Source organism: Quercus lobata, chromosome 9, assembly GCF_001633185.2.
Source record: "Quercus lobata isolate SW786 chromosome 9, ValleyOak3.0 Primary Assembly, whole genome shotgun sequence".
Lineage (NCBI taxonomy): Eukaryota > Viridiplantae > Streptophyta > Magnoliopsida > Fagales > Fagaceae > Quercus > Quercus lobata.
The window spans coordinates 35,587,846-35,601,840 of NC_044912.1; the positions used below are offsets into that span (position 1 = coordinate 35,587,846).

At 32.9% G+C, this 13,995-nt stretch overlaps 1 protein-coding gene across 1 annotated transcript; it reads left to right on the forward strand.

The window, feature by feature from the left end:
• Positions 1-6,111: 6,111 nt before the first annotated feature.
• LOC115960364 (aminoacylase-1) lies at positions 6,112-11,910 on the forward strand. The gene is made up of 4 exons (XM_031079233.1): positions 6,112-7,046; positions 7,273-7,410; positions 11,344-11,583; positions 11,679-11,910. The coding sequence occupies exons 1-4, from the start codon at positions 6,174-6,176 to the stop codon at positions 11,772-11,774; spliced, it is 1,347 nt and encodes a 448-aa protein (XP_030935093.1). The 5' UTR covers positions 6,112-6,173; the 3' UTR covers positions 11,775-11,910.
• Positions 11,911-13,995: the final 2,085 nt, after the last annotated feature.

Below are 13,995 nucleotides of genomic sequence, written 5' to 3' on the forward strand. Positions count from 1 at the left end.
AAAAAAGGACTTAGTGAATAGTGAGAAATATTAATACCGGTTGTGTTTGCTTGCTTCATGTTAATAGAGAGTTGCAGGTTTATTCAAATGTTAATAAGATGAATTGACCATCTCACATCATGAAATCAGAAGGCAGTAAATTTTTTTATATTAAATGTAGGAGAGTATAACTTATTGTCAACAAGTGGAACAAGAGTTCATATTGATTTGGGAATTCCTTCGACTGCTAATTTCAAAGATCAGTAAGTGCTTTGTTTTGGATTCACGCTTTTAATGTATTTACAGTTTCTACAATTCTATATCTAATATCTTTATGTAATATAATAGGCTAGTGGAAAGTAACCACCCAATAGTACAAATGCCAAAACGATTCAAATCACAAGGGACAATTCAAGAAGAGATGAACATCAATAGAAGAACCATAAATGAAATATCCAAAATTATGTGGGACTCTGATAATGAGGTAAGATGAAAGAAAACCTTGAACAATAACATTGTGTCCTTAACATTGCTTTATGTACTATAGACTTGCTTTTACTTGATTGATATTCATTAATTCAATGGAAAATAATTTGTTTTCCAAATACAACTAAATGACTATAATCTCAAGTATGGATGGGAATTCTTCACTGTCAAGAAATTTTTGAATCTTTTGCAAAAAATGACAAAGCAATTCAGCTTGATAAAACAACAAAAGTACGTATTCTTTAATATAGCAAAATTACAAATTTGATTTTTAACTTCTATATGTTGTAATACATTTCTCAACCTGTTCTATTGCCAGGCTTATAGTAGTGATACTTCAAATGAATATAACAGCAACTTATCAAGTGAATAAGGAGGTGATTCTACAAAGTTTCAAAAAGTTGATGTTCAAAGCGATGTGCAACTCACACCAACATCTGTAATCAAGGAAAACAGAAGGACATATTCAGTGACTACTACGAAGCAACAAAGAAAGAAGATACAAAAAACACATTAAAGTTGTCTTTCAATTTATATGAAATATTGATTAAGTAGTTCTTTAAATTTGGGTTTCATTCATTTAATGGATAATTGAGGATGTAAAAGATTTGATTTTTCATTTTAATTTAAACTTAAGTTTGATTTGTATTTTTCATTACGTAATTTATTGTTTCATATCAAGGATAGGAAACTATGAGACTGGAATCCGAATGTACAATCAATGAGGAAGAGAAAAAAATATAGTTTACATCTTTATACACAATAGCTTTCCCGTGCATCGCATGAGTTAGCGACTAGTTCCAATAAAATGGATGAAGGCCTAGGGTTTTGTAAAAAAAATTTTTGATCATGTGAGCATATTCTATAAACCCTAAGTTAAACGAGCATGTTCGTCATGTTCAGCCCAATATCATTGAATACAAGCATGTTGACATATATCAATCAATAAAGATTTAGATTTAGCCTAGTTTGGTTCAAGGCTTGTACCTACATGCAAGATTGGTTTGGCAAAATAGGGTCAAAGATCTAGCTCCTAGTTATACGGGCAACCCATCCCCTCTTTGAATTGATTAAGAATCTTGTGCAACACTTTTTTCCTTCAAAATCGTGAAAATTTCGCTATATATTACCAAACAATTCTGCCTCTACATTCTTAAGGTTAAAATCTATTATAAGGAAGAGTTGTGTCATTTAATCCTTCATCGATCTAGTTATTGGTGCAAAGTTTTTCATAGCAACATGCTTCAGAAGGAGTTCAATACAAAATCCTAGGCACATAAAGTTGCAGCAACTTCACTCATTATTCATGTTTCTTCTCTCTTATGATACTATAAAATATAATTTTTATACTTATGATAACCCAGTGTATGGATCCCAAGATAGGCCAAGTCATCATGGGATGAAACTAACTCTTCTCTCTTATGATAACCACCGTAAAATATAACTTTTACACATATGAGAACCCTAGTATATGGATCCCAAGACAAGGCAAATCATAATGGGCTAAAATTGAAAATTTTAGAGTGTGTTTGTTTGGAGGTGAAATAAGGTGGATGGAAAATTTTGAAGAGAAAATAAGAAGGAAAACTTTTTTGGAGTGTGTTTGGTTGGGTTGAGAGGATGGAAAATAAATAGGGGGTTCGGGTGTTTTCTCTTTGGGCCCATCAAAAAGTTTTATCTCCAAAATGGAGAGAAAATTGAAGGGAGAAAATGCACTACTTAATGGATTTTTCTCTCTCTCTCTCTCTTTTTGTGCTTTCTTGTGCATGTTGCCTCTTCCTTTTTTTTTTCTTTTTTTTTTTTTTGGGTTTAATCGACATGATTTTTATTTTTTAATAAATTGGGTGATTGCTTTTTTTTTTTTTTTTGGTTGTTTGTCACTTTTTTGTTTTTAATCGGTCATCATTTTTTAACAAGGGTATATGAGTAAATTTATACAAACTCACTTTTTCCATCCTTCCAATTTTCCACTTCCAACTAAACAAAAATGAGAGAAATTAAAATTTTTTCTATCATTCCACTTTTCCATCCCTCCAACCAAACGAACCCTCAGATTAGAATCATGCAACTTGATTGGTCGAGAGAAGTTAAGCCTAATATTGTGAATTACTAAATGTCGATAGGTCAAATGGGCATTGATGTGTAGTTGAGATACTTGATTCAGTAGTTTCTTAAATAGTTTTCTTATGTTTTCAACACTACGTTTCGACACACTTTTGGACACTAAAAACTAAGCCATAAGTACATTAAAACATGCGTTTTGACTCAAATTTGCCAACATACAAAAAAATGACTTAACACTTTAAATATTAGAAAAATCTTATGTTCACAACATTTTCACTACAAATTTTAAGTGTAAGGTTGTTACTAGCTATTACTAGTAGATAAAAAAATAATTTTAATGTTGGGTTTAAATTAGAACTAGTAACAACTTACTATTTAGGACTTGTTGTGAAAGTATTGTGAAAACATTATGAACGTAGCACTACTCTTAAATATTAACATGTTTAAATATTTTGGCCTAAAAATTAAACGGAAGAAGATCATTTATGCTCAAATTAATGGGATGGAATTTTTTTTTTTTTTTTTTTGGTTGAGAAAAATGGGATGGACAAACTTTAATTCCAAACCAGGAGAAATTTGCTTTAATCCACTATTATCCACACACACACACACACACACACACACACACACACATATATATATATATATATATTATTTAGAGTAAGACTTAAGTACAGTACTTAGATACTGTTCCTTAGGGTCCATTTTTAAGATTATGCCATGTGGATTTTTTCTCATGGGATGGAAGCGTATTTCTTTAGTTAAATAGTCATCTATACTTCTATTTAAGGGGTTTCCCTTATTTAGATTCCTCATTTTCATAGTTCTAAAATACCCCTATACCATTCACTTACAAAATTTTAACTAACAGGGATAAGGACAAAACTTATGTATAGTACTTTAAGTGTTGTTCTTTAGATTCCCTTCTTAAGATTCAGTCATGTGGCTACTTAACTAAAAAATACACTTTCATCCTATGAGAAAAAAATCCACATGACAGAATCTTAAAAAGGGAACCTAAGGAACAACACCTAAGTACTATACCTAAATCTTGCTCACAGGGATAAATATGTAAAATAAAACTTTTTTACTTTAATAACCCACAAATCCATGTACGCTTTGCCAATTTACAACTCAATATCATCTACTCTCATTCTTCTTCAAATTACACTAATTTAGCAAATTCAGTCTCAATGGTACGTCCTCTTATTTCTTCTTCTTCTATTTCTAGATTTGGATTCTAAACAATTCAACATAATTTACATAATTCAAATGGCTTTTCAAGTTCTATCTTCTACATCTCTAATCTAAATTGCAAGTTGTTCTTTTTTTTCTTCATCATTGACTACTGTTTGAGTTCTTACCTTCCATGGCTACCAATGATTTAAAATTTGAGGTGTACTTACCTGTGGGTGAATGTGATTTTTATAGGTATTCAATGGTATTTGACTATGGCTTATTACCTGTGATTGACTTCAATATCACATGCCTCAAAATATTTTTTTTTTCCTTATATTTTCCTTCTTCTTTTTTGTTCCTTTGTACCAATGTGCATTTGTTTTTCTTTGTTTTTCCTTAACTTTTCCTCTCTGACTATTGCTTATTACCTGTGATTAACTTCAATATCACATGCCTCAAAATATTTTTTTTTTCCTTATATTTTCCTTCTTCTTTTTTGTTCCTTGTACCAATGTGTATTTGTTTTTTTCTTTGTTTTTCCTTAACTTTTCCTCTTTTTTTTTTTTTTTTTTTTTTTTTTGTGTGGATTTTTCAAACTTTTCGGTTTTAAGTTTTAACTCACACAAACTATTTTTTTGAATTGTCTATACGTATAATAAAGCCCAAAAGGAATCAATTTGGCATAAAACTCTATTTGAGTATTTGTTGTATACCTTTGTCATTTGTATCTATGTGTAGTTTTTTGTTTTGTTTTTTTTTTTTTTTTTTTTTTTTTTTTTTTTTTTCTTTTCCTTTTGTGTGTGGGATATTCTCAAACTTTTCAATCAAACAAAAAATCTTTTTAAAGATTTGAATTTGAGAAGTTTATCAATAACGAATTGATGTTTATCACTTTGTTTTAAATTCAATTATTTTTGTTTTTTCTTGCAAAAAAAAAAAAAATCAATTATTTTTTGTTTGAGATTTAAAAAAAAAAAATCGTGATTTTGGAGGAGAATTTTTTTTCTTTCTTTTCTTTAAAGTAACCCAACATACTTCCCTAAAAAAAAAAAAAAAAAAAAAAAAAAAAAAAAAAAAAAAAAAAAAAAAAAAAAAGAGTAACAGAACAATTAAGAGTATGAGTTTAAAAAAACAAAAAACAAAAAAAATAGAAAAGAAAGGAAGGACCAAGAAGTAACCAAATTCAAATAGAAAATATACTTATTTAGCTGTATCATATTTCTTTCTTTTTTCTTCTTCTTCTTCTTCTTTTTTTTTTGCTTATCTTTTCCTTTTGTGTGTTGATATTTTCAAACTTTTCACTCAAACACAAACTCTTTTTAAAGGATTTGAATCTGAGAAGTTTATCAATAAAGAATTGATGTTTATCACTTTGTTTAAATTCAAATTTTTTTTTTTGAGATTTAAAAAAATCGTGATTTTGAGAGGAGAATTATTTTTTAGACATTTTTTTTCTTTCTTTTCTTTAAAGTAACCTAACATACTTCCCTAAATGGTTCCCAAATTAAAAAAAAAAAGGTACTTCCCCAAAAAAAAGAGTAACTGAACAACTAAGAGTATTTGAGTTTAAAAAAACAAAAAACAAAATAAAAAATAAAAAATGAAGAGAAAGGAAGGACCAAGAAGTAACTGAATTCAAATAGCAAATATATTTTTCAAATAGGGTAGAAGAGATTTAGAAAGAAAATTAAAAAAAAAAAAAAAAAAAGAGTAAGAATTGAAATTGTAAAGAAACAGCAATTTTTAAAAAAAAAAACAGCAATTTTTAAAAAATAAAGGTAGAGATAAAAGAGGTTAAAATTTAAGATTTGATGAAAAAAAAAATAGTTTGGTTTTATGTGGAAGTTAAAGATATATTTTTACTAAATTATCCTCAAGTTTTATTTGTGTTTGAATTCCTATATAAAAATAAAAAGGGAAAACTTTTGAAAATAGTGAGAGTTTGTGTTTGAATTGCTATTAAAAAAAAAGCACAAATTTTAAGTATAAAATTAGTTGTAAGCTAAGGCTACAACTATACTTAATAAAATAAACACTAGCCTCTTTAAGGCTCTTCTATTTTTTTTTTGAAAAGTTAATAATTTGCATTTATTATAATTTAAAATTACTACATTTTTTAATTACAATAAAATCTGAAGATGTGATGAGTATTATGAGTTTGCAGAGTGAAATAATTTTTCATCACACCTCTAAGTTTTTTTTGTAATTAAAAAATATAGTAATTCAAAATGATAATGGATGCAAATTATTAATTTTTTTTCTAAAAAAGAAGAAGAGGCATGCACTTATATAAGAATATGACTAAATCTTAAAAATAATAAACAACACATAAGATGATAAGATACTCTACCAATCTCCTGTCCTACTCGTAAAACTGCTCATGCTACTTGTTATAAAATTCATATAATTTTATTAAACCATGTACAAACAGTCCTATTTTCAGCTCCACCGGATCACCTCCAGCCATGAAAAACCTCCATTACTCTCTACTCTCACTCTTCCTCTTCCTTTTCCTCCTTTTCTCAATCCAAATCCAAACCCAAACCCAAGAACAACAACAGCAAGACACACCCATCACTCGCTTCCAACGCTACCTTCAAATCAACACAGCCCACCCAAACCCAGACTACTCCTCCGCCATTTCCTTCCTCAAAACCCAAGCTGAAGCTCCCGACCTCAACCTCCAAGTCCAAACTCTTGACTTCAGTCCAAACAAGGACAAACCCATCCTCCTCCTCACATGGCTTGGCTCCAACCCTTCTCTCCCTTCTCTCCTCTTCAACTCCCACCTCGACTCCGTCCCCGCCGAGCCTTCCAAATGGTCCCACCCTCCTTTCTCCGCCGTCCGATCTTCTGACGGTCACATCTACGCCCGTGGGGCCCAAGACGACAAGTGCATCGCTATCCAATACCTCGAGGCCATTCGTAACCTCAAAGCCAAACACTTCTCTCCAATCCGCACCATACACGTGTCCTATGTTCCTGAGGAGGAGATTGGTGGGGCTGATGGAGCTGCCAAGTTCGTTGAGTCCAAGGAGTTCGAGGATTTGAATGTTGGGTTTGTTTTGGACGAGGGGCAGGCTTCTCCTGGTGATGAGTTTAGGGTTTTCTACGCGGATAGGACGCCGTGGAATGTGATAATTAAGTCTAAAGGGGCTCCTGGGCATGGTTCCAGATTGTACGATAATAGTGCGATGGAGAATTTGGTGAAGAGTATTGAGGTTGTGTCGAGGTTTAGAGAGAGTCAGTTCGATGTGGTTAAGGCTGGAAAAGCCGCCTTTTCGGAAGTTATTTCTGTTAATCCTGTTTATGTCAAAGCTGGAATTCCTTCCCCAACTGTAAGTGTAATCAATTTCACCACAATTGTGGTTAACAGTTAGCGGTGGCTCCATGGGCACATCTGACACTCATGGACCCACCACTCACAGTCACAGTGAAGTCAGTTGTAAAATTTGTTATGAAAAAAAAAGTTGTCTTTAGCATCATTGGTGTGTACTAGTTATATTTGTACGGTGCGTGAATGATGGGGATTGAGGATGTCTTGTGTATTTTTGTTTTGTGCAGGGATTTGTGATGAACATGCAACCTTCGGAGGCCGAAGCCGGGTTCAATGTTCGATTGCCTCCTACAGCGGACCCGGACTTTTTGAGGAGAAGAATTGCTGAAGAATGGGCACCAGAAACTCGAAACATGACTTACCAGGTGAATCTTTGAAACCACAAAAAGATATCATACTAGTGTTTGATTTAGTAACTTAGTAGTACAATGCCAAATCATTGTGTTGTTTATGCAACTATGCTTGTTTTTCCTTTTCTTTTAGTGCGTGTTACCAATTTGCCTTTTTTTGAGTTAGTACACTATCAACTAAAAATATATGTATGTTCACCATTAGGCTTGTTACTTTCTTGACGGATGCCCCTTTCTCTGTTTTTGTTGATGAGTTTGGCTATGTGTACATATAACATTTGCAGTCTGTGAGTTACATTACCATATTATCAACATTTGATTGACTCAATCCCTAATCAAGGCCCGGTTGTCCTCATTTGAATTGTGACAGAATATAATATAACACAGGTAAGTGCTATATCCTCTCTTTCTTTCCTTTTTTGGGATAAACAGTTCGGGTAATTGCAATATCATGTGTTAAGAACCTAGTATAATGGTCATACTAAGTAAAGCTAAGAACCTAATCTTGGGTTTCAAAATTATGTAGGCTCTGGGTTTTCCTATAAGACAAAGGTCCTGAAAAGGGATAGCAGATCATTATTGTTTGTTGCTGTGGATTTAATGTTATAGTTAATTTTTCTTAGTTGTGAAAATTCTACACTATCAATTTACTTCTTTCTGGAGACATTTATGAGCAACCATACGCATATCTGCATAAATGCCATTCTCTGATATAAACTTGCCATCATCTCAGCTTTTCTTAATCGTGTACCTATTCTGCAGGGTCCTGCACCGTGCTAGTATTTCGGAGTGGTCTTTGTTAGTTTTCCTTAGTTGATCATTAATCTATGCCACTCATATACTTCTTTCATATCTGTGTTAACCCAAACCTACAAATGTTGCTATGTAAGACAGTGGATTTGGGTTCCCAATTTATTTGTTGGTGGTTTTCCTCACAGCCCTACAGATTGTGCTTCAAGCATATAGCCTTGACAGCCCAACAATCAAGCATCCCTACAGTTCTCAGCCCAACACCCTCTTCCCCTTAGACCTGGCTTCTAGCTTTTTCTGCTCTCTTTTTTCTCTCCTCCCCTTTGTGTTTACACCCACTCCTATTTATTTTCTCTCTCTTTCCCTAACTTCCCAGAAGAACTAACCCATTTGTCTGCCCTCAGTCCCTTATATAGCCTCCCCTGAGTGGGACTCAAATCATTACTTTTTACTGGTTCCCATGCAATCCCACTTTCACCCCTAATCCCCAGAAAAATCATGTCTTTTGAAGATTCTCTTGAAACTTGTTCCAGACGCTGAATAGTGTTCGGCAGCAGGTTTCCCAAAGGCACTGACTGTGATTGGTTACCGACCTAAATTTGCCCCATCCCCTTGTTGGACCCCCTCGGTTCCCCGAACGTTATAATTAGATCTTAGCACATTTATCAGTGGACTGGTCCTAGCCTAATAGCGTTGGGCCTTGGTTACATGGGCCGTTCTGGTCACCTGGGCCCAAGCCCCTACAATAACCATTAATTAATGCCATTCATATATTTCTTTTACATTCTGATGTATAATTTTGCCACACATCCTCAATAATTCCTCATCTCCACAATGGTTAAAATCTTGACATGTTCTATTATCAACATTTTATTTTTGCTTTACAACGTGTGGAGAAGTTTATGTGGTTAACCTTTAATGTATGTTTGCAGTTGTAGAGGTCGATTTGGGTGCCCAGGCAGGTGGAGCATGTGTTCCATGTATTGCAATGAACCAATAATATAATAGATTAGGTTCATCCAATTAAAAATATTCAATTAGGATTTACATTTGGCACCTTTCAAGCCTTTTCCTCATCAAATACCAGGTGCAATTGGTGTTTTTTTCACTTTTGATCCGAAATATCTTTTGGTGCAGAGGGTGTTCATATGGATTAATTTTGGGCCATACTTAAGGCATAAAAAACAAGCCCATATCTTGACTGCCACATTTGATGATTGGCCAATTCATGTTTTAAGCTTTTGAGTTACATGAGTTACAAAATCAAAGTTAAGATAGATACTGACTCTACAAAAGGAACTGAATGGATTTGACTGAAAGAATAAGGTACTTATCAAAAAAAAAGAAAGAATAAGGTCTTTCCTTCATTCAAAGACCAAATACTTGGTTGCACTTTCCATATGAATGTTATGGGATCTCCTTGTTCTGGCTTTTGTGTGCCCTATATGTGCTGGTAAATGGGCCCACTCCTATATGGCAAGCACTTGGTTTTCGGTGGGACATGCCTCTTAGTTTGATCATCTATTTCAACCCCCCCACTGCCCTTTTTACTTTTGTTCTTGGATTTTCTCCTTTTATGGTGTGTGTCCTCCTTGTGTGTATAAAATCTACCTAGCAGATTAAGGTTTATGACACAGGATAAATCAAAACGAATGCAACATTAAAAATTGAAGAACATGATAATAATAATCTAAGAATCAACATCTAGGCTTTGCTTAGAATCTGAAACAAGCAAGAAAGCAAAACCTAGAAATCATCACCTTAGGTTGGTTGGAATCAATACTACTATACTAGACCGTTGAGAAAATTTCAAAGGAAATTTATTAATCAAGCAAACTGTCTTAACTTCTTTCAATAGGAGTACAGTAATATTCTTATATAGATTACTACGACTAAACCCTAATTCTAATCAACTTTGAAAAGACCAATTATTGAATTACAAAAATACCCTTGATTAATAAAATACTAATTAACCTAATTATCTAATAAGGCATAATATAAAATCCAAGTGACTTCTAATATTAAATAAAACTAAATAAAAAATAAATTTTCTTCTTGCTTCCAGCATTAGTTTAGTTGCCAAGGGATGTTTTACCCTAGGAAACAAAAATACCTACAATATAGCAATGGGAGACACTTATTTTTAAGCAGTGGAAATCATATATGATACACATCATATGATGCTGTGTATTAAAAGCAACAACTTGAAGTATAGAATACAAATTACAAAAGTGAGGTGGGTAAAAGCAACACAGTGGCTGAATTGAGCACTGTGTTGCTCTTCCTCCTTGTAGTTTGTTGAATAAGTAGATTTTCCTATCCTTTTTTGTGTTTGTTTTTTGTCTTGAGATGCTGGCTGGCCCAGCTGGTTTTTCTTAGTGTTACTGTGCTGTATTGATGTACGTGTTTCTTTTGAACTAGTTTTCTACCTAGAATTTTCCTACCATTGAACACTTTTTGTTATTGTTATTGTTCTTGTTGTTATTCTTTTATTCTTTTTTTTTTTTAATTAGAATTTAAAGTTTCATGGAAGATGGGGATGGCCCTTGATGATGATAGCAATACCATGTAGATTTTAGTGACCATGTCACTGTAATTGTTGTTTGTCAATTTGGATGGAGGGTGTTCCTTAGGGAAAGAATCTGATGGCCTGCATCATGATCATTCTTTGGCTTTCTTGACCTTTTTTGGTTGTTTGCTTGTTTCAACAAATGTATAAGGTGCTATTCTGGTTTCAAATATAATGAGACATTCACTTGGCTCCTTGAGAAAGGTTTTTAATGGTTGCTCACATGAGCAGTACTCAAGCATCCACTGGTTCTGTGACTGAACAAAACAAGTAATGCATGCTTCTGCCTGTGACAGGTACATGGTCATTTGGATCAAGAACATCATGTTTATGGGTATTAAAACTTCTCCTTGCAATGGAGTATATTGGATCCTAGATAAAGAATGCTAAGATGGTTCTTAACTAGGGCTTGCTTACTGGAGCCTAAACCCAAAATCCCCCTTTAAATTTGGTAAATAAGGGGAGCCAAACACTTGATTTATATATGCTTTTAAGAAGCCAAACATTGGATTTATGTTTCAATTTTTCTGTCAAGAAGCATTCTATTGTCAACTAGGTTTAGAATTTTAAATTTTCTTTTTTTCTTCTTCTTAGCAAATAGGTCGCTGATTACTTTATTTATATGGCAGATCAAAGAGAATGGACCCATAAGAGACCGCAAGGGCCACCCTTTACTGACACCAACCAATAATTCCAATCCATGGTGGTCTGTTTTCCAGCAAGCTATCACAGCAGTTGGTGGGAAACTTGCAAAGCCTGAAATATTGGCTTCAACTACTGATGCACGATTCATGAGACAGTTGGGGATTCCTACCTTAGGTTTCTCTCCAATGGCAAATACTCCCATCTTACTGCATGAACATGATGAGGTTTGACAAGTTTGCCAATCTATTGTCATTTCTCTTACTCTTTCAGATAAATCTAATGCTGATTCCTTTCTCGTTCCTGTAACTCTGTCTTGCAGTTCCTGAAAGACACGGTATATTTGAAAGGAATAGAGGTATATGAATCCATAATCAGTTCTTTGAGTTCCTTTGAGGACAATGATCATGTAGATTAACTCAACATGTTGGCAATGTTATACTGGTATGATTGGTGATGTTGCATTTGGCTGCAATGGCGTTGGAACCATGAATTTTTGTTTAGGGGACCATGGTTAATCTCAATAATATTATGCATAATATCATGTTTCAATATCTGAAAAGAATAATACTATGACGAGTGCAAAATAGTGAATGTCATAGTTTCAAGTAAGAACAGGGAAAAAAGCAAAAAAAAAAAAAAAGATACCATTGTAAAGTTTGTTATGGTTTGCTGAAAATAATGTTCATAATCTCAATACACGTTTTATGCCTAGCATATGTTTTATTCCTAAAAAAAGTTAGTGTGTGTGTATATATATTATATATATTCTACTTTTATTTAATTTTGTGTCACATTAAACTGTTGCACCATTTATTAAAGTGAAAATTGATTTGACTTGTTTTATTATTCTCACATGCTGGAGGTGAGAAGAAATTAGTGATCCATATGTTAGACCCTTGCCGTTATAATTAGACTTTTTGACTGTTGCATTGATCAATTCCAGCTCTTCGAATTTCCAATAGACAAGCGTAAGGCAAAAACAACAAAATGACAATTTTAGGAAAACAAAGGAAAATTCTGATACATAAAACTCTCAAGATATAAAATTGAAATATAGTTAAATTTTCAATGATGAAATATATATCTTAACCTAATCTTTATTTTTCTTATATTGAGAGCGTCTATGTATACATTTAGGCGTTACCTATGATTTAATTTTCTTGGATATGTTTTTGATAAATATCTATATATTGCTTAAGGTATAATAAGAAAGAATTAGAAACAATTATAAAGGATGCACGTGATAATGGAGGCTTGAATACTGAGCATAATACAAATCGTATCTGTGGAGGCTACTAATAAGAGATGTGGTTTGAAAAAATCTACATAAATATGATAGAAACAAGTGACTAAAGCAAGTAAAGGTTACTATTAGAAGGCATGGTCCAAGGCTTGAAGATGATAAAGACATATGTCTAGAAAGAAAGTTGATAAAGGAGGCTACTAATTGAAGTGGTCTGTGATCTCGGCCAAGATGGTTAAGGATGCATGATCAAAAGGAACCGAAGACAAGTATAGACTAAAGATACATATACTCATTAATGTAGTTGAAATCACCAAGAAGGTTTTTGTCACAAAATACATATATAAGAAAAGACGTGTATGAGGTTGTTAAGATGCTGCCCACGACAAGAAATAAACCAAGATGAATTTATAGTGGATGACAGAAACGGAGAAAGAAAACCTTGAAGTTTTTTCATGACAGAGAATAAATTAGGACGAGCTTGTAGAGTGAATGACAATAGATATGAGAAAAGGAACTTCAAATCTAGATTAAAGATGTTGATTAATGGAGGTCGTAGAGGAGTCAGGATGAACTTATAGAGTGGATGACAGCAATGGTTAGGGAAAACCTTGAAATAGAATATATTAGGACGAGCCTGTAGAGTGAATGGCAATAGATATGAGAGAAGGAACTTCAAATCTAGATTAAAGATATTAATTAATGGACGTTGTAGAAGCTTGACTCGAGATCACAGGATACTAGCTCTAATATCATATTAGAAAAGATTAAACATAATCTTCTTCATTTTTTTTTTTTTTTTTTTTGAGAAACAAACACACACACAAGGGAAAGGGAAAGAGGTTCTAACACAAAGGCACACCACAACTCCACTCAAAAGCCATGGTGATTATCAAGATTAAACATAATCTTGATAATATGTAGAAAAAGAGAAAATTTGGGGTTATGTATATGAGAAAATATCAGCCTTAGAGGCCTACATTCAGAACAAAAGGTACTTGATGATTATGTCTTTACAATTAATCCCTATGTTTTACAATGAACACATTGAAAGGTTAAAATTTTTTATATAGATTAACTTAAGAGTTGCAATATTTGCAATAGGATTAGGATTATTTTTTATTCTAAGTAGGGTATATATATATATATAAAAGGAAGTAGTGTCTCAACTTTTGGTTAGACTATTATACTCTTTAGGGCTTAGAGCATTCACAATGGTCGTGCTAAAAAGCTATTTTTAGCACCACCATATACAAAAAGGGTGCTACATTGGTGATGGTATAGATAAATTTTTTACCTACACAACTATAATGCACAGCTATATATGGCTGTACACTGTAGCTGAAAGCTAAAACAAAATTAATTTTTTATTCCCCCTCAATTAAAATATTAT

Excerpts from the sequence above, each read along its gene's own strand:
- LOC115960364 (XM_031079233.1), top strand. The coding sequence starts at position 6,174 with ATGAAAAACCTCCATTACTCTCTACTCTCACTCTTCCTCTTCCTTTTC. Across the intron at positions 7,047-7,272 it reads CTGGAATTCCTTCCCCAACT|GGATTTGTGATGAACATGCA; the intron begins GTAAGTGTAATC and ends TGTTTTGTGCAG. Across the intron at positions 11,584-11,678 it reads TACTGCATGAACATGATGAG|TTCCTGAAAGACACGGTATA; the intron begins GTTTGACAAGTT and ends TCTGTCTTGCAG.